Below are 24,281 nucleotides of genomic sequence, written 5' to 3'. Positions count from 1 at the left end.
GATATCTGCAAATAATACATCCGACAAAGGATTAAAATCCAAAATATATAAAGAACTCATACAACACCAAAAAAAAAATCCACTTAAAAAATAGGCAGAGAATGTAACAGACATTTCTCCCAAGTACATGTAGAGATAGTCAACAGATATATGAAAAGAGCTCAACATGCCTAATGATCAGAGAAATGCAAATTAAAACCACAATAAGATATCACCTCACAATACATGTGGAATGGCTATCATCAATAAATCAAAAAATAACAGTGCTAGCGAGGATGTGGAGAAAGCTGAATCCCCGTACACTGTCAGTGGGATTGTAAATTAGTACAGTCACTATAAAAAATAGTATAGAGATTCCTCATAAAAATTAAAAATAGAGCTGCCATATGATTTGGCTATTCCATTTCTGGAAGAAAACAAAAACACTATTTGAAAGATATATGCACCCCTATGTTCATTGTAGCATATTGGTAATAGCCAAGATATAGAAAACACCTGGATGTCCACCAATAAATGAATGGATAAAGAAGATATGATATATATACACAATGGAATATTATCCAACAATAAAAAAGAATAAAATTTTGCCATTTGTGACAACATGGATGGACCTAGAGGGTATTATGCTGAGTGAAATAAGTCAGACAGAGAAAGACAAATACTGTATGATCTCCCTTATATGTGGAATATTAAACAAACAAACAAACAAAACAAAACAAAACAGAAACCAACCAACAGATATAAAGAACAAGCTAATGGTTACCAAAGGGGAGGTAGTAAGGGGATGGGAATAAAAAAGAAATTTTTACTAAATTTATTTAGCTATAGAAGGGCTTGTGCTCTAGCTGAGATTGCTAAGGGCAGAATTATTAAATGTATATGTACCTGGTAATTAATAGAATATTTTCATCTATACTACACTGTAGAACATGAGCTTTCATAAAAAGGAAAAAAACTATTTCAGATTCTAATTTATCGTCAGTATTAAAAAAGTAAAAATAGCTTTCCTACTATCTTCTAAAAACTAATTACTTTTCAAAACATGAATGGTTCACTGGAGTCACCATTCTCAAATTTATTTTTGCTACAATTTTGCCTTAAAAATCACTTCTAAAAAATAATTGTTAGAATAAAAACAATATCTCAGAACACTTCAGTTCCCACCTAAAATTTGTCACATAAAAGATACAATAATACTGTTCAATTAAATGACTCAACTTGTAAGGATATTCTGCATCTAGAACAAAATATGAGTATTAATCCAGAGAGACAAGTGAGTTATAAAACTGCTGGTTGCTGCCTTGAACAGACAGCCTAGAAAACTTTGGTTTAAATGATCACCTGTACAGAAGGGAAAGACAGATCAGAGTCCTACACATATAGCTGACAGTAATGAAGGCTACAACCTCAATGCAAAGGTGAGCTAGGAGGGGAAAAGAAAGAACTCCACAAAAGAGTCAGTGAGAAAAACTGTCTATTGATTTGGGGTAGGGAAATATAAAGGAAGAACAGTCTTCCTTGAAAATTCATATTCTCAGGCTGGCCATCACATACTTTGAGTGCTGCAGAGTGGGAAAAATCATAAGCTGAGAATTATAACTTAAGGTAAACCTCGGCTGACAGGACCCCTGAATATCTGATAGGAGTAAGCGTAAATCCTCTCTGGAGGTACATGTCCTTCAATTCAGGTTTCAAAGTAATTCTCCCCAAATTCCAAAGAAAGTTAGCCCATAACACAAAAACACAACAAAACAAAACAAAAATGAATAAACAGAAACAACAAAGAACAAGGCCAAAATCGCAAATTAGACTTAAGTTACTGGAATTATTGGAATAAGGCACATAAAATATTTTGTTTTAATTAAGAATGAAAAAAAGAAAAACTTAAATATAAATAAGCTATTGCAAAAATAAATAGACATAAAACATTAAATGCAATTTTCAGAAATTAAAATATAAAGAGCATGATTAAAAACTCAATGAGGGAAATTCTGTTTCCAAGAGTAGGGTGAACTAGATAAACTGACTAACCTTCCCACCGAAAAAACAAAAATGATAGACTAAAAAAAAAACTTAAATCTTCTTAAATGCGTCATAGCAAAAAAAGGAGAAAAAATATTCAAAAATAAAAACCTTCATGAAATCCAAGCTCAGAGAGATTTTAGGGGGAGCAACAAAGCTCACTTTCACTTTGAACAGAATCAATTACCTTGGTTTTCATGGACCTACTGGGGCAAGGTAGGAAGAAAAGGAAACCTCTAAACAAAGTTTGGATTCCAACAGACAATATATTATCAGTGTGATGCTGAATTAGAAATTAATCCATCCCATTAAAAGTATACAAAGAAATTTGTCCATACTGAGATGCAGAGTAGTTAACAAGAAAAATCTCCCCAGAGACACCATAATCAAAATCTAGTCTTACTACAAGTTTATTCTGTGTGTTCATATTATCTAGCTCATTTGAACCTCAAATCAAGAACTGAGTTAAATGTGAGGTTTGGCAGTGTTTCTTTGCATTTAAAAGAAGCAAATGCAACTCCTCTCTGGAGAAATTAACCTTTAACAAACAAAATTAAGAAATAAAGTCATAAGAAGCAAAATTTCAGAATCAAATTTCTGAACTTCTAAAATTAAAAAATACTGCCAAGAAACACAAGAAAATACAGCACCACGAGAAAGAGCATATAGAAACAAAATATGGCAGAATCAGACCTATAAAGATCTCTGGAATATTAAAATGATCAATCAATATAAAATAAGTATGTTTAGTATTAAAACATAAAATGTAAGTAAAGAATAGAGACAATAAAATTGACCAAACTGAATGGCCGACTTCTAGAAAGAGTTGTAATTTTAAAAAAATTATCCAGAATATAGCACAGAGAGACAATGAGATGGAAAATATGAATGAGAGGTTAAGAGATATGCATAATGTGAGAAGGTCCAATATACATCTTGTCAGAGTTCTAGAAAAGGCAAGAAAAAAAAAATGGGACAAAGGTAATATTTAAAGAGATATTTAAATAAATAATAAATATCATAAATATTAAATAAAATATTTAAGAGATAATGGCTGAAAAATTTCCAGAACTGTCAAAATACATTAATCCACAAATGCAATATGCACAAAATATCCCCAAAGGAAGAATAAATATTTCTAATCAGCATCACACTGATGATATGCAGTGTGTCTACACCTGGACACACCACAGTAAAATGCAAAATGCCAAATACTAAAAAAGATATTAAAAAGAGCCAGAGAAAAGATGGTTGACCTATTACTAAAAAGAATACAACTACTGGGTTGACATCTTGACAGCAACAACGTAAAACAAAAACAATGGGAAAACATCCAAGTATCTGAAATATGCTGGGTGAAAATAATTATCAATCTAGAATTCTATGTCAAATGGGAAAAAATCTTTCAAGAAAATGGGAAATTAAAGGCATTTCACCTAGGCAAAACATTAAATGTTTGATATCAACAGACATCCACTAAAGTAAATTCTCAAAGATGAACTTTATGGTAGAGTAAAGTGATTCTAAATAGAAGATCTGAAAGGGAAGAAATCATAACCAAAGAAAAGTGATAAATATGTGACTAAATGTAAATCAATATCGAATGTATAATGAATACTGGAGTTAAAAAAATATGCGAAATAGAACTAAATTATTTGATTATAATAAATATAAGTTGGAGGGAGAAATTAGAGTAATAAGTTTCTAAGATCCTTATGTTGATTAGGAAGAGGGTAAAAAAATAGTAACTTTAAGGCTTAGAAAGTAAAGTATGTACATTAAAATTTATATAGTAATAACTAAAGGAACAGAGTATAACTTTAAGCCAAATGATGGGGAGGAGAACATCAATTAAAAAGAAAGCAAAAAATAAGAGAATAATGAAAAAAAAATAGACAAGGGAAAAAAATAGAAAGAACAAAATAAGATAGTAGCAATAAATCGAAACGTATCAGTAATTAAAATAAATATAAATATTCCAGTTAAAATCCAACCATATTTACAAGAGACATATAAAATCTAACTACATAAAAAGTTCTGAAAATACAAAGATTTTTTTAAAAAGATTCATGAGGCTAATTCTAATAAAAAGTAGTAATATATATGTATTAATAGTAGATAAAATAGACATCGAGCTAAAAGAATTTCTACAGATGAAAAAGGCCATAAAATAAAAGATTTAATTCACCAAGATATATAAAATTACAAACTTTTATGTAATTACATTGCTTCAAAATATTCAAAGAAAAATCTATGGAACTATAAAGAAAAATATACAAGTCACCATCAGAATATAAGACTTTAACATACTCCTCTCCATAACTGTGAGGTCAAACCGACCAAACATCTTAAGTAAGGATATAGAAAAGTTGACAAACACAATAATAAGCTTGATACGAGACTTTAATGATCGATGAACTCAAGAGAATACATTCTTTTCAAGCATAAAAGACATCTGTGAGAATTATGTATTGAGCTATAGATCTTGATAAATTTTAAATCATTAGCATAATACAGACTATATTCTATATTATTAAAGAATTACATTAGAAATTTGTAAGAAAAAAGAAAACTAGAAAAATCTAAAATGTTTGGAAGATACACATAAATGACTCACAGATCAAAGATATTAACATGAACATCAGAAAATATTTAGAAGTGAATAAAAATGCCATACATCACAATCTATAGAATATAGCTTAAAAAGTATTAAGAGGTAAATTAACGACCTCAAAAATGCTTATATGAGAAAAATGTGAGTCTAAAATTAATTAGCTAGGAAAAGAACCACCAAATAAAATCAATTAAAGTGGAAAGAGGAAATAACAAGGAGCAAAAATTAATATAAGAGAAAAACAAGCATAAAACAGAGAGGATCAACAAAGGCAAAAGTTCATTGTTTAAAAAGCCTAATAAAATTGACAAATCTCTGTCATGAATCATCAGGAAAAAAGAAAACAAGGGACAAATACTAATGGGAATGAAAAGGGGTGATATAAATATAAATGCTTCAGAGATTAAAAAGATTATAAGAGGATAATAAACTTTAGGTCAAATCTAAAAACAAATGCAATGAACAAATTCCTAGAAAAATAAAGTTATTCAAACTGACTCAAGAACCAGAAAACCTGAATAGTCCTATAAGCTTTAAACTTTCTCACAAGCAAAATATTCCAAACTATTTGTCAAATATCTTCCCCTTCCCATTTGTCATATATTCTATCAACACAAACCTTAACCATGGCAACTAGAATCACTGGCAAAGCTGGACAAAATGTTACAAGTTTGATTAACTTAGGTTGACAAAGCTGCCTCATGCTTTGTTTTACATATCAATAAACACATGTAGGAGATGATGACGATCTGCTTTGCCTAGAGAGCATCCTGGTACATGAAGGCAGTGTGGCATAGAATATAATGCATTGACAAAGGAACTGAGACCTGGGATTTTTAGTCCCGGATCTCCCACTTGCTGTGAGATTTGAGACTTGAATGATCTCCTTCAGCTACAAAACTCAATGATGTTTATTTGCAAAAGTTAAGTAGCTTTGCTATTAAAGCAAATGATTCATTTTCATAAGGTTTATTTTCCACAAAATTTCTATGTAATTGAGAATGTACACTTAGAAATTTCTAGGTATCTTTATGTGAAATAGCTTTTATTCTTTCTATTTCCCTTTCCTTTATTTTATTCTCTAAATAACATCAGCCTTAAACAACTTTAATTTCAGAATGTCTTAGAGTAGGGGTTCCCCAACCCCTGGGCCACAGACTGGTACTGGTCCGTGGCCTATTAGAAACCAGGCTACAAAGCTGGAGGCAAGCGAGTGAAGCTTCATCTATATTTGCAGCTGCTCCCCGAAGCTAACACCACTGCCTCAGCTCTGTCTCAGATCATCAGGCATTTGATTCTCACAGGAGCACCGGTCCCTGGTGCCAAAAAAGTTGGGGACCGCTGTCTTAGAGGACAAAACTAAGCCTCTGAAGGGAGGATAAAGGCAATGAAAACATGGCTTCTTATACTGATAAACCACTTTTATTGATCGGAGAGTGAAAGATTAAATAATTTTACTATAATTTATTAATTGATAGAAAAGTTTCAAACCACAAAGTGAGTAACTAAGAAAATTATTCTGATAACAGAAGAGGTATGGGGGCGTAGTTATTAAACTAAAACCATCATAAACTAAAAAATATAATAAAAAATACTGGGGTGGCTCCATAGTGTAGTGGTTGGCACATCTGCTTTACACGCAGAAGGTCCTGGGTTCACACCCCAGGTGGAACCACAGACCATACCCCGGGGATGCCAGGCCCCGGGTGCGTGCACTGAGCATGTGGGAGGAGATGCCCCGCCTTCAGAGATCCAGTTCTTAAGTGGAAACGGCAACATCCATAGGTCAGAGGTGGAAGTGGGGGGGAGGGGTAATTAAAGAGGGGGGAAATAACTCAAAGGATTAGAAGTAGTAAATTTAAAAAACTAAATATGAACTAAAAAAACAATTTTCATGAATAAGATGAATACAGTGACTAAAAGTCACTATATTCAATATTATTAAAGACAAAAGTCTATATTACAAATTAAAAATACTCAGAAGTATTTTACCTGACGAAATATCTCTGTGACAAAGTTTACATTACTTCTTTTAGAAGAAAAAACTCTGCGAACTATTTCAATGTCTGTGAGATGTTCTTCATCTATACTACAGAGACTAGATGAGCTGGGTTCTCGCTCCGTTAGAGTGCTTGTATTAGAATGAGACTGTTCTGGTTCTGTAGTTCTATCTGCTTTATCAGCATTATCATTTTTGTTTTCTTCTCTGGATACCAAACTAGCTGCTGCTCTCTAAAATAAAAACAAAAAGAGAAGAATATCATAATCATAAACTTGGTATTTTGTCTTCTAACAACAAATCAATAAATACTGATAGAATCCAAAGCATTCCACAAGTAATTTACAGCATTGCTTAAAATCTGGGCACAGTTTCATTTAGAATCCATTCTAAACAATTAACTGAGAATGTAAATAACTCGACAACTGATACAGTGATACTCACTAATCATCCACCTACGTATAATTAGATTTGTTTTTCGGTATGTTTACAGTACAGACAAGTTACTAATTAAAGCTGGGTGAAAAAAACTAATGCAGATGGGCACTTACACATGCAATCCAAGGAACAAAACAAACTAATCGAAAAGAGACTCACAAATATAGAAGACAATCTGGTGATGGCTAGAGAGGAGGGGGATAGGGGGACTGGGAGAAAGTGGTGAAGGGTTAAAGAAGTACAAATTAGTAGTTGATAGATGGTTACAGGAATGGGGAGTACAGCATAGGGAATGCAGTCAGCAGTAAGGTAATGGCTACGTAGAGAGCCAGAGGAGAGAAAGAGCAATCGGGGATCATTTCATAAACTATATAAATGTCTGACCAATGTACTGTATACTTGAAACTAATAATAACAAAGGCAATTAAACCAATAATTTTTGGGTTAAAAAAAAACTAATGCAGATGGAGTTAGCTCAGACTTCAATAATAATAAGATTGACTATTTGCTCAATAAAGGCTCAATGTTTAAAATTAACTGTATTTTACCTTAGACAAAAATTATACAAGTAAAAACTTCTTAAACAAAAAATCAAAGGAATGGAAGAAAAATTATGACAGAAGTAGAAATGAGGCTAAAAGAAAATATTAGAAAACTCTATATTCTAAAAACTTAATAGAATTTTCACCACAACTGATAATGAAAAAGTAAAAGTCCTAAGATGGTAATAAAAAAATTACTACCATGGTATGATAGGAGTAGCACTATTCTGTAGTATGGTAAATTACTTTCTAGTAAGTTAACTCGATTTTTGGCCTCAGTTTTGTTATCTATAAAATAAAAGGGTTTGAGCAAATGAAATCAAACATGCCTTCAAAAAATCAAAAAATCTATAATTTTAGTCCATTAAGTTCTGGGACCAGAAAAATAGTTCTGCTGAGAGTTTCCATCTTTAATAATTCTTTGTAGAGAACGTGGAACAAAGTTTTTGGAAAGACACACCACAGAGTCAGGTACAGATAAATAGAAGGCTAAGGGGAATATAAGCCAAATTTCTAAACGCCAATGAACTAAACATATATTATAACTCCATTTAATTTTTAAAAGATTTAAGAAGTCATATAAAAAAACAGTGTCAGATTTTTAAAACTAAATGAGAAAATCTGAGAATAGGAAAATAGTTAAAAAAAAAAAAAGCACTGTAATATAGACAAGCTCAGGAAAAATGTATGTTGAGGGAATAATAGAAAGTGAAAATGAAGAAATTTTAAAAATCAGATTTTTAAATATTAGTCCCTCCATTGTATAACTGTATAATTTTACATAACATTTCTAGACTCTGAATGAGTTGGAGACAAGACTTTAAACCAGCATTCTATGAATGCTAGAGAACTATGAAGGTGCTACAACAATTTGATTGCAAATTGTTTCCAACTGCAAGTATTTATTTGTAGAATTCAGAATATTTTTATTTGTATAATTCAGGATGTATTTAGTACTGTAAAATTAACATGAAATAGAAATAAATTGGAAGCTGAGGCTCGGATATGACTGAAATTATCTTCATTAACCTTCCAAGTTTTATTTTTTTTTTAAGAAAATTGGTTCTATAGTAATTATTAAAATTTGGATTTGTAAGATACATTTATACAAAGAAAATATCACCATTATTTGTTTTAATTATGTTTTACACCTAAGGCAACTGAAATCAGTGGACAAATCCCTTAAGCCATTTTTAACTTTAGCAAGCTATGTGTGTATTACCTGAATATTCTTTGGCAAGACTTCACCTTCCATCCCAGGAATATGAGGTCCTGTATGTGGCTTTGGCTCAAGCCAGAAAGAAACCAGCCAGCGAATGACAATAACACGAGCCTTAATGAAAGGCTCCTTTGTACAGTATATTGCTTCACTGGTTTCAGCATCCTTCTTTATCATAACATAATGTGGCTTTGGTCTCATCTGTGGGATATCTATGCAAAATAAAAGGAAACAAAAACAAAAATAAGAAAGGAACCGTGCTTAGATAAATCTGCATTTTTAAACATTTGAGAAAACACTGTAATGATATTCTGGTTTTAGAAGTAGATTTAGTACCAAAAAATGCCATTTTAAAATAATTTGCTAAATATTAGCACAGAATCCATAGAGTGAACCATATATGGCTGATATATAGAAACATACCTTTTTGAAAAATATCATTAATAGGCTCAATGAATCCTAAGTAGAGAAGATTCTAGAGCCATTTAAAATTAATGAAAGCTCATGTCAATTAACCTAACACTGAGACACATATTTTGAAGTCATACAAAACATGAGAATTTTTCTTTTATTTTTCAGAATATTGTTCCCAATGGCACAAGGCTTACTAACTCTGATTATTTAAGTCATTTCTACCACGTCTAATGGTTTTGCTAAAGCTTGTTAGCTGCATAACTTGGCAGAGCTTAAAATATAAATCTTTCAGTAAAAAAGACACTTCCACAGACTACTAATGCCTTCTATATACAGCAGACGTCTGTTTCTAACCCAGGATTTGTCTAGGAAGCTCTAGCTTTAAGGTTTTAACAGACATCTTGGCACAGTCACTAAATACTGGACAAGACATCGTCAAAATATATGACAATGTAATTATTCCATACAGAATTTGAATGAGACATACTAAATTGAACCCTTGGGGGACCTTAAAAAGAAAATTTATAATATAATGAGATCTATCTCATCCAATAAGTAAGATCCAGAGAGTAAGTTTTTAAAAATATCTCTTCACTCTCAATGAAAATTTCTTATTAACAAAATTCTACTTTCAGTATAAATCAAGGTATACCTCTAATTAATCAATAAAAATATTAAATATTATCACTTTTCTGCAGGTAACCAATGTCCACATTATACTGAGGTATGTTTTACTCTTATGTGTGATTTTTTAGAAAGTTCCAAAGACTACCTACCAAGTACAGGATGATATAAACTATTCTCCTTGCAGATGTTTGGAAAAATATAAGGCAAGTAGTATTTCTTAAAATGTGAAAACAAAAATGAAAATCCCCTTTCTTGGTTCTCTTTGTTCTTCCATTCTAAACTTTTTACCTAAAAGTACACAATACAATTAGAATTATTCCAGGAGAAAGTTATTAGAAACAAATTTATAAAAAGTTACTTAAGCAAAAAGCTAAACTGTTACACAGTGAGGATATATAGCTATATACATGCATGTATGTACATGAATATACAAAGAATAAATTTTTTAAATTGGTCTAATGACAATTACATATGCTATATTCCAAAAATCTTAGAAGTTAAAATGAGCTCTGGACAACTGTCAGTTGATTCAAAACTCAGCTTTTCTAAAGACAAAGATACTAATGAACTTTCCACTTTGCCCCTTCTAGAATAATTCAGCCTAAAATAAGCGTATGTGAGAGAAAGGAAAGAATGAAAGCAGTGGCAGTCAAGTGCAGGTAATTAAAGGCTGACCACAGAAAGTAGGGCATCCATGAAGCAGTTATAGCAAAGGCAGCAGCCCAGTGGGGACTCAGAGCCTGAGACAGGTGAAGATAGTGGCCATGAAGTGGGGGTGTTTCGGGGAAGGAACACAGGAGGGAACAGAGTAGTAAAATATACAGTGTGAGAATTCCAGTAGGGTGAGGAGGTTATCTAAGTAGGAGAATGATAAAGGCAAAAGGTGGACCACAATGAGATAACACTATACACTCACTTTAGAATGGCTTAAATTACAGACTGATCATATCAACTGTTGGTGAGGATATGAAGCAACTCTAAGTCTCATACACTTCTGTTACAATGTTAAAGGGTACAACCACTTGGAAAGTAGCATGATAGTGTCAATATAAACCTACTCTACAACTCAGTCATTCCACTAATAGGTATTTGCTCAGGAAAAACAAAGTTTATGTCCCCACGAAGACTTGTTTACCAAGATTCATAGCAGTTTTATTTGTAATAGCCAAAAATGGGAAACAACTCACATTACCATCAATAGGTGACTGGAAAACAAATTGGGATATGTCCTTACAATGGAAAGCTACTCAGCAGTAAAAAGAAGCAAACTATTGATACACAGAACAATGTGAATGATTTTCAAAAATTTTTCAGCATTTTTCAGCATTTTTTTATGCTGAAAAAAAAAGCCAGACCAAAGAAAAGTATGTGCTATATAATTCCATTCATATGAAAATATGGAAAATGCAAACTACGGTAACAAAAATCAGATCAATGGTTGTCTGGGGATGGGGTGGTGGAAAAGGATGGATTATAAAGGGGTCCGAGAACTTTTAGGGGTGATAAATAGGTTCATTATCTTGATTGTGGTGATGGTTTCGTGGCTGCATACATGTAATAAAATTCATCAAACTGTAAATTTCACACATTGCAGTTTACTGTATGTTAATTGTATCTCAATAAACCAGTAAAACAATTTAAAAAATCTATATGATGTACAAGTTTTTCTTAAAGAAAAATTGGTAATAATGACAGTAACAACTATTCCCTATGGTACATTTACTGTGTCATGCACTTCTTTATCCTAAGTACTTTTCACTTATGATTTAAGCCTCAAACACCAAAAATGGAATAGGTATTATTTCTATCTCTATTTTAAGCACAAAGAGGTTAAGGAATTTGTCAAAGGTCACACTATGGTAAGATGTAGAATCAGTACTCAAAAACCTTGGTAAACTTATTCAGGGTCCAAATTAACTTCATAATGTTTGCTTCTGAGGCACAGAGAATTTTTTGTGTTTGGAACAGTTACTAGAAATGTGTATGTGCTAAGGGTGTTTACATCAATCCAGACATGCTCATTTCATATCTAGAGGTGAACAGCTTACTTTACAAAATACGTATACCTGGAAATTTAATAAATACAAATAGATTTAAGTTTAAATTACATTCCCCCACATTCCTCTTGGCAGATTGAGTCCTAAATTAGTTATTAGTTTTTCAATTAAAGTATAATTATAAATGAAATTATAAATGAAAAGATTAGAAAGTAAACCCAACTGATTCACATAAGAAGGTATATACATAGTCTACTTAAAAAAATTTCTCCTTCCATCTTCCAAAGAGGTTCATAATATGTCTGATAATTTTCATTCCAGAAAAGACATAGTAACATATTTTCAAAAGTAAAAGTTTGTCACTCTGCCATCAGGAAAAGAAAAAAATATCTACTATGACAGAATAATGGTAAAGGAGGGAAAAATGAATTACCTACACAGGATAGGAAAGGAGGTGATATCAAAGAAGGTAACCCGTACCTGAATTACTATATATTTCAAAAGTGCTTCGAGAAAATAGCTTGTGAGATCTTCTTGTCCTTTATCTCCTGATTGTGGGGGGACAAGAGGAGTGATTTCCTCTATAGTAACTTGAGCTATCCAAAAACAAAGTTTAGCATAATTACCAAATTTAATAATACAATAATATGACCCAAGTAACATTTAACTGCAAAACATATATGCAATGAATACTGCTCGAAAATATTCTAATGACTGAATCTTGAAATTAATCTGAGGTCATCCTGATAATCCATCATCAACAACCATAAACTTTATTTTAAAATTCACATTGAGAATGTCTATTACAAAAATTCCCTATGATAAAAAACATTAATAAGAATGTGCTTATTCATCAATTAAAAAACAAACTGATTACTCTTCAAGGGTCCCCAACCCTGCAACAGGGCCACACACAACAGGAAGTGAGCAGCAGGCAAGTGAGTAAAGCTTCATCTGTATTTGCAGTAGCTCCCCAGTGCTAGCCTCGCCTAGCATCACCGTCTCAGCTCTACCTCAGATCATCAGGCATTAAATTCTCATAGGAGCAAGGGTTCCTGGTGCCAAAAGGGTTGGGACCACTGCTCTAGGCAATGACCATACTTAGTCTTTAAGGGAGCCCCTTTATTCAAAGGATTAAATACTACTTCTATCTCAAAAATAAAGTTCGCATCTTAATTCCTTGATTACAAAAGTGCACTTAAAAGAAACTTTTACATTTTTTACTTCTCAGATATTCGAAAACATTATGACACATGAAAATTCAAGAAAAATCAACCCACAAATAGCTGAATTCTTTTAAATATTTCGTAAGCAGCACAATCAGCAGTACCTGGTTTAGCACAGACAGGTCCCTAACACTGTTTCTCAGTAACAACAGCCAAGTAATTAAGCTCACAGAAATGGATTTTTTTTACAATGCTCTTTGCACAAAGTAAAACACACTTGTACTTCAATGTACATTCCAATCAACTCAAGGATACAAGGTGATATATAAGAATTAGAAATTAAAGATAAATGTAAATGGCTTGTGTTAACCATGTATTTTGACAGCAGGGGCCTTTTGGGCCCTGGAGAGCATGTCCCTCCCAGGACTAATACCTCGAGATAGTAAAGATAGGCCTGAAAGTGTGCCTTTTATATGCAAACTAACCAACCCAGAGCCCACACAACTACTGCCTCCTCTTCTGGGCTCTCACACTCAGGCTCACTATTTTTCTGAACTAATCGCCCCTAGGGTCAGCTACCAGATTACTAGGGATAGCCCTTAGTCCCAGTGCCTTGCCTATGGTACCTAACCTTCTCTCCACTTCCCTACCCCATCCCCAACTAACCCTGCTGCTTCCCTGGTGTGGCATACCCTCTCCTCTTGGGAACTCTGAATAACGGAATATTTTTTTAATGGCAATCGTCTCCTGATCTGTTGGCCTCAGCATCATACTTAAATAATAATGAAACCTATATTTTAAAATATGGACTTAGATTATCCAGTTAATAAATATACAGAAATCTAAAAAATATATTAAAAAATTACACAGAAAAATATTGAATATAATGGATAAGAGCTTATAAATCTTACTTTCTTGAAGGTTGAGTGGAGGATTAATGAGATTATCTAAAGTTCGAGGTCCATATTCAGATTGTGGTGCTAAAAATCCAGGAATTAAGCATGAAAACATCCAAAGCTGTTCTTTGCTACAGTTATTCTGAAGAGCTTGCAGCCATAATAAGAAAAGACGAACACCTTCCCGCCTGATCTAAAATAAAATGAAAAAATGGTATTTTTATTTATAATGGAACTACTTTCATTTAAAACAAAAATTCTCTAGAAGATGATTACACATGATACTTTGCAAGAGAGGAAGGAAAGGCAGAAAAGGGGGGAGGAGTCAAGAAAGGGGGAAGGGAGAGATATTATACCCATGACATTTATTGAACCCTCATTATTTGTAAATCTAAATTAATGGATTTCGAACAAATGAAGAAAGAACATGGCCTCTAACTACTTAAAGCCATCGGGGTAATTTTTATTCTACAATTTCCAATTGTAAAAAATCAGAAAATCATTTCCTTCTTGTTTACTTCCCCCTCCTTTCTTTCTTTCCATTACCAACAGGTCTTATCCAAGAAGCAAGAAGAGAGAGGTCAATGATTGTTCCTTGCTATAATGAGTTTAGTGAAAGGAGGAATGATTATGGGGATCCTGGTGCATTGCTAACTCAATACTATTGTCCTTAAAAAGCTTATCACTCTCTGAACTAATATCATTTACTTATTTGCTGCTAATCTGCAAAACAGGAATTTTGGCCTATTACTGAATTCTAAGCACCTAGAACAATGCCTTTTATGCAGAATAAATATTTGAATCAATGAATGAATTATATCCCAGGAAGAGAATAGGAAAAGATTTTTTAAAAATTCAATCTTAGACAAGCAAAACACCAAGTTTTTCACTAACCTAACCTCACTAGTAGCTCTGGAAATTACCCTAGAACAGTTTTGTTAACAGCCACTGTCAAAGTTACTCAACAGCTTTCACTTCATGGTTTAGTCAGAGAACAGGTAAAGATGTGGGAAGGCTTATTCCTTTGTACTGCTACCCCCCAGCCTTGATGCCGAAAGTACCTACAATATGTGACTTATACAACCTACAGAAAGATTCTTTTGGTCTGGGTAGCTTCTCTTACCATAGCCAACGAGATAATGAAAAAGAAAAAAAAAAACTTTTATATAGATCCCCTACTTTCCTCTACATCTAAGAACAGCTATGGTAAAATGAAGAATAATTTGGGTAATGACTAACTTGTCTTCTCAAGACCACAGAGTAAAGTATTTCTGGTGAATGAGTCAATGCAGTAGCAAAAGTACAATAGTTTTTCAACAGCCTGGTCAACTTAGTATGCCTTTTCATTCATACTGAGTATGTTGCCATATTTTAAGTGAATTCAGTTCAATTAAGTGGACTAAAGACAACTCAAAATTCTTTAAGAAAAAGCTGATACAGGAAAAATGGATGTATGTTTTAGTTTTTAAAAAGTCACAGAAAAGAAATATAATTATATTATACCTTCAAGGAGTTTCCTGTGTGGAGTAGTTTCTTTAAAATCAATCCTGAAAAGAAAACATGACTTTAAATATTCACATCTTCTTATTTGTTTCTAAATGTCAGAGTTCTCGGTCAGACTTGAAAACACTTTAAAACAAGTCCTTGGCAACCTCCAAATTATTCTTGGTGACTTTGATATCACTCTGGCCATAATCTTGGGACCAGAAGGGCATATAAAAAGTCACCTTTTCAACAAATGGCTTATTGCAATTAAATATATATTCTATCAAAACAAAGCTTAAATCCAAATAATTCAAATAAAAACCATTGCAGAAAATTTCCACTTAGGTACATAAACACCTATAATGTTAATATTTCCTAATAAATACTTCCACTGTATTAGTTTTTTCAAAATATTCAAAATCATTAAAATATTGAAAACCATATTTTTTCTTTTAAATTATACAATATTTCAAATCTACAATAAAATACTGAAATAACATCAACAAACCTCCAGAGGTCCACCATTTGGTCTGAATAAATCTAAACACAGTCCCATGTTTCTTATAATTTCAAATTTTCATTTATTTATATTATTTATAATGTTTTATCTAACAGTACAAGTATCATTAAAGCCTCCTGTGCACCCACTCTGAATCACTTTCCAGAGGAAAACATTATTCAGATTTTGGTATTATTTCTATAATTTTTATTACTACTTATGTATAAATCCATAAAATATATAAAATTGATTTATATGTTCAAAATCTTATACCAGTAAAAAGAATTTCTTCCATAGCTATTTGTTCTAATCCTACATATTTTTTATTCTTTCTAGTGATATCAAGAATAAGTATGTGTGTGTGTTACACACACACACGTAAAAAAAAAATCAACCTTGTGACTTCATTTGGTTAAAGTTCATTTGTCATACAAAAATAAGGTTCAATGTTTCAATAAACTGTTGATTTATCTGCAATTCCCTTCCTTACGTTTGAGCAAATTCAATTTCTTAAAGCAATACTACAAAAATCCCAGTCATTAGCTCTCCTAAAAACTCTTATGTGCTAAATGTAGTGTGGTATTGTGGATTGGATCCTGGAATAACAACAACAAAAAAACCCCATAGGTGGAAAACTAATCAAATCTGAATAACTTTGAGGTTATAATTAATAGTAAAAACAAAACAAAATGTCACGTATATGGCATCATACATAACAAGTCATTTTACTGCTTTTCACATCCAACATTAATTTCTGAAATTTATATATATAGACCTATGTAGCTCTAGTGAATTCATTTTAACTGCTGTATACAATTCCATTTTTTGAATATACCATTCATCTTCTTAATGTTAGAACATTTGGTTTGTCTTCAAAATTTTGCTATTCCCAAGAATACTATAATAAATGTTTTTGTTCATGATTCTCTATATGCACGTGAGTTTCCCCAGAATATAGAAATAGAAACAAAACTACTCACTTTCAACTATATTAAATATTGGAAAATTCTCTGCAAAGCAGTTGAGAAAATTAGCAGTAGTATTAGCAGTGTACGAGATCATTGTGGTAATACATTCTTAACAACACAAAAAACTGGCAAATGCTCTATTATTTGCCAGTCTGAATAGTGTTAAATATCCTAATAATGTTCTCATTTGATATTTCCTAATGATATTCAGCACCTTTTCATTTGGCCTTTGAAGTTTCTGCAAACTGTCTGTTATACCCTTTGTATATTTTTCACTTGGGTTATTTTGCTTTGTTTTAATGTCAGTTCCTTATACATACTGGCTACTAATTCTATGTCAGTTCTACGAACTGGAATTATATTTTCCCTCACAACTCAGCCATATTTTTATTGACTAGGAGGGGTGGTATCTTCTGATATACAAAAGTTTTTAAGTTTCAATAGTCAATTCACTGTTTTTCTTTTTTTGTACTTACTGTATCTAGAGAAAATAACCTACCATAAAGTTATAAAGAGAAACCAAATAGTCTCTTTGGAAAGTTTTTAAAAGTGTTGCTTTTTCACATTTAGGTCCTTAAATTTATTTCTGTGTATGACAATACAGAATTTTTACCCCCAAATGGATAACCAATTGTAGTACTAACTCTTTCAAGGTTTATAATGAAATGAAACGCTATCTCAATTATATTTCAAGTTTCTAGGTATAAGCCTAGGTCTTTAGCTGGCCTTGATGTTCTTTTCCATTAATCTCCTTGCCTACCCCTACATCAATGATACTGCCTTAATTATTACAACTTTATAATACATCTTATTATTGGGTATGGAAATATCAAACACCATCTTCCCTCTCCCATTTGTTCTTCTTCCAAGTTGCTTTGGCTTCCATTTTCCATATGAATTTTAGGATAAACTTGTCAGGCTACATAAAAATGTTCCCACATGAATTCTGAATGGGAATTATCTTTATACTATCAAGCCTATCATTCATAAATATTGCCTAAAATTTCATTTATTCAGGTCATTTCTTGTTCTTCAATAAAATCGTATCATCACCATACATTAATCTGTTAAATGACTACTAAATACACATCCTCTTGAACAATGGAACATTTTCTAGAAGAGACTATAATCTGAGCCACAAAATGTCTCAAAAAATTTTAAAAGATCAATATCATATAAAGTGTATTTTCCGACCACAGAGGAATTAAATTAGAAATCACAACAGAAAAAAATCTGTGGTAACATCAAATATTTGAAAATTTAAAAAATAAAAACACTCTCAAGCTACGAGTCAAAGAAACCAAAAGAGACATTAGAAAGTATTTTCAACTGAATGAAAATCAACTAGAGCCACTGATTTATTTTCGTTTATACCCAAGACAAAAAAGAAACAGGTTTAGGGTGACAAAGAAAAATGACCATTTAAGTATATTCTCAAGTTAGACATTTACTAGAATATTATTAATCATGACAATTAGATAGCCAAAAGGTCCTATGGAGATTTAAGGCTACCTATATTCCACAGGAGTTATAATAAACTTTTGAAGTTCAGATGCCTCAAAAAAAGTTTGTTCATACACAGCCTTCAAGGACATATTAATAATTACGAAATACAAAAGAGGCTTTTATTATTCTGTTGAGTACCTTACCATATGCTTACTAGCAATTCATATGTGTTCTATGGTGTAATGCCTTTTCAACTACTTTGCCTATTTTAAAAACTGACCTGTCTTGTTATTGAGTTGTAAAAGTTCTTTACATATTATGGGTACATCATTTTTAGTTTCGAATTTTATTTAAAAAGTTTATTCTAAAAGGCTTTACTATTTCAGACTTTTAGCCCCTGCATCAATATCTCTCCAATATGTCCAAAGTTCTTCTTGTTTCCGGAACTGCTAAATGGATGGCTTATAGTTTGAAAGCCTCAGAAAAGATTTTCATTTGCAATAACTGATTAAGAAATGTAGGGCCTAAATAAATCTATGACTCTCTTTATTCAAGAGAAACAAATACAACTTTTACAAATGAACATAGGAGTTACAACGTTCTACTTCAACAATGCAGATCTGGTGGCTGTCATTATATTCCCCAAGAGAACTGGGACATGAGAACCACTAACATCATCGACATCACTGAGACAGTGAACCAAAGCCAGGAATTGTCTACTTGCAGACTCTTTTTTAATATGAGGGGGAAAAATATACTATTATGACACCTCGAGAACCCTGTGGTGATACTGTAATTGTTAGAGAACTAGACTCCCAATCAGCAAGCATCTTGGTTTAGTTCCTGGTAACAGAAAGTCTGTGACATCCCTGCTTGTTCTCTGACAGTAATCCACAGCAGGGTGTTTCCTTTTTTCTTTTCAGCTTAGTTTCATGATCTGAGAAGCTCTATTTTGAACCTTCAGGCAGTTAGTTTCACTCCAGTTCTCCCCCTTTTTTTATGGGGCAAACTACCAACTGACACGCTTGCTTTCAAACCTGGAGCCCGTTGCTTCTTGCTCTACTTGGCACTTTGCATTTCTTTTCTATTTCTGATTCACAGAGATATTTATTTTGATGCTGAGGCTGCTTTAATATTTTTGGTTTTATAGTTTTATCATCATTGCTAATGTATTTCAAGTAAAAAAAAACAGGTAGAGCAAAGGAATTTAATATACCACTTTCACTGGAAATCCTTCGTGTTTTTATCTTATATTCCCAAGTAAGTCCAGTCTTATCCTGTATTGTTTTTACTAAAGCATAAACTATGAATTCATTTCAAATAAGGAAAACCCATTAAAGAGCACTTTCATATATTATTATTTATTTCAAATATGAAATATACATTTAAATTACTTACCAATACTATGAAACTGCCATCGCTGATGAATTCTTTCTGGAAGAAGTTGTAAAATTTTCTAAAAATCAATATGAATAAAACAAAAAAGAATGAAAAGCAAGGAATGACTTCACATTCTGTGCAATGTGAAAAATTAAAGAGCTTAAACTAAGCATTTAAGAAATTCTTATGTAGAAGATAGTGTTACAAATACAAATTCGTTTTTGAGCTGATCAGACAGTACTGATACTATTTCAGCACTGGCATAGTGACAAATATTTGAAAGCCCCCAAAACAAGCTATACTAACAAGACTTGGAATAGGAAATTAATGAAATTTATCTTTTACACTGATGTGGAAATAAGTATATTTCTCCATAGTGATTAAGTACTAACTCTTAGTTCAAAATGCTTAAATTTTCTGCACTGTGGGTATTACTGATTAGTTTAAATTCTCTCAGATATTAAGATTTGTGACATTTTCTCTCTTCAAGCAGTTATTTCTCCTGTTTTGATAAATCTAAGGGAAATATTTTTATTTCACAAAAGTCTCATGAAAATAGCTGTACTGAGTTAATTCATGTGAACCCAAATGTACTTACATGTTATGATGGCTATAGGTATGAGAACAAAATTTTAAAATTCAAGAAATCTATATAGTTAAGCTAACATATATAAGTTTCTATTAATTGGGAATAAACACTTTCAACATGTAATACTTTCAAAATTTTGCCTTTACTTTCCTTTACATATTGTATATGTGTGGATTATTCTTAGGTCCACAGCTTTTTTACTATGCTACTGAACTAATGCTCACTACTCTGCTTGCTGAATGACATTTATGTGTGTGCTGTTAATGCTTCTCTTACTACTATTATTATTTAGAAACATCATTAACTGAATGTTTATAAGGGCCAAACACTAACTAGACACTTTTTACAATGGTGTCTTATTAATCCTCGCAACCACCCTAAAAGGAGCATTTCAAATGAGGAAATGGGTTAAGTAATGTGCTTAGGTTAGAAAGTGGAAAAATAGAGATTCCAACCTTGATATGTCTTTCTAAAACTTGTGCTTTTAGACTATTTTGCTCAAAGAATGGTATGCATGTTTTATACTTCTCAATCTTCTCTTTGATATGATCTTCTTTAGTTTACCTCATACAAGGTGAAGAAATTACAAAGTTCCTCATAGATAAATGCCAGTCCAACATGAGATATATAAACTTTACCTTGCTCTCCATATTTCTCTCATACCTTGCCAACAATTGTACAATTATATTTATTTTGGTGTGGAAAGAGATAAAATTATAGAAAGTTGAAAAGACAAGTTTGTAAACTACTCAAAAACATTCCGAAATCATGACTATTAAATTATACTTTAGATTTAATCTCTTATAAAATATAAATAAACATGCCTATATTATTTATGTGGTTAACATAAAGATGAAAGAAATTATGTGTTCTCTTAACTGTACAGAAAACAGAGTATAAATCTTATGTCATATTATTAATATTACATAATGAGGCTTTTTATTCAAGAAAGAGAAAATCACTTTATTCAGAATTTCTTGATTTTTAAAAAAATCATCATTAGTTACTAAAGGTAGAGGTCAGATATTTACTGTCCCCATTATAAGCAAAATATCCCACCAGCACTCAAGTTAAATATTTTTTCCAGAAGATGAAAACCCAGTATCTAACATCTTTTTTCCTAATAAAATTTAGTGATTTATTAAAGACAAACACCACTGTTTGAAGACTAACAAAAAAATGTGAATATATTACATATAGGAAAATAATATTAATAGGAGGAATACCCTGAAAGAGCTTCTATTAACTCATTAATCATTTCAGTTTCCTGCATATAGAGCAAGCATGAATGTCGGAAGGAACATTTTCCACGAATTACTATTCTTTCTTAAAACATCTATGTTTTAATATTCCCCTTGTAAATAGTTCAGGCAAATACTTGGGGAGGTAAATATAGAGCAAATTCCTCAGGGTTAATGACTAATGAAAATTAAATGCAAAACAGGTACTAATACCAGTTACTTCTATCTGAAACTCTAAAAACAAAAACGACCTTTCTTTTTTTAACTGTGACTAAGTCAACAACTAAAACAACAGCTAAGACAGATATCATTCAGATTACTCAAAGTCTTTTAGACTGCATCAAAATACAAAATAGTGAATCATCTTTAATTCCCAGCAGACAGAATAGCTCAATCTTCAGAAATGGATTTCCAAATTCTTATTTTGCTTTTCAAGTCACAAGGCCTAATTCTGGCTTTCTCCAGATCTCTAAAAATCATGATAAAGATCCGAATACTCCTATCGCTGTTTGATTTGCAAGACAGAAGGAAGAGCAGGGAGTTATTTTAAAGCAGGTATGAGGGTGGGGGTGGAGACTTCATTTTCATTAGTGTGGCAAAAATAAAACAAATTTTAATAAAGTATCAAATGTTACTATTTCCTTCTGTTTATTTAGCAATAAAGACTTGTCCCACACTAATCCAAAGTAATGTAGAACAATAATTTACAAAATATTTAAAACTATTTTATGAAAGCTTACATTGAAAAGCAGTAAAAGCAGAAACTAAATTTCTTAGGTATACAACAGTTCCATGAAGTTACCTTCTCACGTAAGAATGTTTTAGAATTGAAAAAAAATTCTCCACTTGTATAAATCTCCCACAAATAAGTACTAATTCTGTAGTGTCAAATGCATAAAAATATAATTCTATCTATACCTCTAAATAATACATCTAACTCAAAACATAATTAATAATTAAGTCGGGTATATTTTTAGGTTAAAAAATTATTCAGTTTTAAAAAGCATGGCAGATTCACAGTATTTTATCATATATTTTATAGTTAAATATATTCCTTTGTATGTTACAAGAATTATTTTTGGAAAAAAGAAAGTTAGACTAGCAGGTACTTACCTCAAAAATAAAAAGTATCGCATCTAATTCCTCCCTCTGAGACTTGTGACCTAAAACATTTTTACAAAAAAATATTTTGAACATTATCATTTTGTCCTCATTGCTAATAACCACTTAAAAAGCTTAAAATATTTCAAGTACTAAAGCTTTTTCTCAGTGATTTTTTAATAAAATGATTAAAGTATATTCTGTTCAATGTATACACAGTATCACAGCATCTCTCTCTAGTCTTTCAACATTGAAATTTAGATTCTACATAATTATGTCTAAGAATAAATCATAATATATTATGGAGAACTTTAAATAAACTCTGAAAATGAAAATGTGAATTACTGCTCAAGGACAGAGCAAAGAAGGCAAGGAAACAGGTAAACCTGACTAGGAAAAAAGCAAATCTTCTAAGCCTTCTTAAATTAATAAGAATAGAACTACTAACCCATAGTGTGAGAGGGGTCTCTAAAAGCTGTCTGGCAAAAAGAAGTGAAATAATATTAAAATTCCAATGTCCAAGAGTCTACTTTTAAGTGAATGCATATGACAATTATTTGAAAAACCAATATAAACCAGGATTGATTTTAACATCTTACCTTTCTGTTTAAGACTAGCTTCAATAGTCACAAAATTCTCAAAAAACACATAATATATGTGTGAAAAATGTTGGTCAAAAAACTGTTTAAGATCGATAGACTCTGCATTCTCTGAAAAATAAATGAAAACAGTTTTAGTGATTACTATTTATATATATGTTAAAATAAGTTCAGCAAATATTGATAGTGACAAGTTTCTTTCAAAAAAGTCAAAGAACTGTTCCTAAAATTCTATCCTATGAAAATATTTGTGATATGTATTTATGTATCTATATCCTTGTTCTTACAACCTTAGTTTTTAAAGATTTTAGCTTTAATTTAAAAAACTGATCAAGTCAGGTTATCACAATCTTTATTTCCTAAAAGAAAATGTTTCAGAGATTTGTTCAAAATCATTAACCAAACCAAAAAAAAAAAAGGTCAAATTCTATTTTCAATTCAGATATAGCTCTCCTAACTTCTCCCCAAGACAGTTTAAAATCAGTAATAACACATGTAAAATACATTTATTCAGTAAATAGGTACCTAACAATAGGCTTTATAAATAAGCACTTTAAGTATTGCAAAGCTCAAACACAGATAATACTGCTCTAAAAGAACTGTTAGTATAGTCCAGGGCACACAAAACTAAACATATAATTGTATGCACAGCAGGAAGTGTTAGGTACTGAAAATGAAGTGACAAAGTATAACGGCATTTAGAAACACAAAATTACTTTCAAGGCTCAATGAGGGTAAGGGTGAAGGTGGGGAAAGAAACGCCTGAGGACATGTTATTTGAAAGAACTTTTAAGGACAGGAAGGATTTTAGACAAAGTGGTGGGGTTGAATGGGAAGGGCATTCTAGGCGTAAACAAAGACACAGAATAACATGAAGCATGACAGGATGCAGAAAAATAATTCATTTTGTATACAGCTTAGAGCACTTGGATAAAAATAAAACTGAAAAGGTAGCCTCGAAATATGTTGTAAAATGTTTTGAATGCAAACTAAGGAGACTGGATTTATTATTAAAGCAAGGTATCTACGTAGGTATATA

The 24,281-nt window shown here is 31.7% G+C and overlaps 1 protein-coding gene across 4 annotated transcripts in view; it reads right to left on the bottom strand.

Annotated features, from left to right (window-relative positions):
- Positions 1-24,281, bottom strand: part of RALGAPA1 (Ral GTPase activating protein catalytic alpha subunit 1) — a 215,854-nt gene that overhangs the window by 162,318 nt on the left and 29,255 nt on the right. For 3 of the 4 annotated variants that reach the window (XM_015590611.2, XM_006913471.3, XM_006913472.3), the window contains exons 4-10: positions 19,731-19,788; positions 15,438-15,481; positions 13,950-14,127; positions 12,353-12,468; positions 10,025-10,163; positions 8,838-9,046; positions 6,629-6,868 (exon numbers count right to left, since the gene is read on the bottom strand). In XM_015590611.2, coding sequence (XP_015446097.1) covers positions 6,629-6,868; positions 8,838-9,046; positions 10,025-10,163; positions 12,353-12,468; positions 13,950-14,127; positions 15,438-15,481; positions 19,731-19,788 — 984 coding nt within the window. Of the gene's footprint in view, positions 1-6,628; positions 6,869-8,837; positions 9,047-10,024; positions 10,164-12,352; positions 12,469-13,949; positions 14,128-15,437; positions 15,482-19,730; positions 19,789-22,655; positions 22,706-24,281 lie in introns of all 4 variants that reach the window. The other variant, XM_015590610.2, reaches the window with a different exon arrangement.

Source organism: Pteropus alecto, unplaced genomic scaffold, assembly GCF_000325575.1.
Source record: "Pteropus alecto unplaced genomic scaffold, ASM32557v1 scaffold104, whole genome shotgun sequence".
NCBI lineage: Eukaryota > Metazoa > Chordata > Mammalia > Chiroptera > Pteropodidae > Pteropus > Pteropus alecto.
The sequence above is the reverse complement of the archived record's forward strand: the minus strand, read 5'-3'. Positions and strand labels throughout refer to the sequence as shown.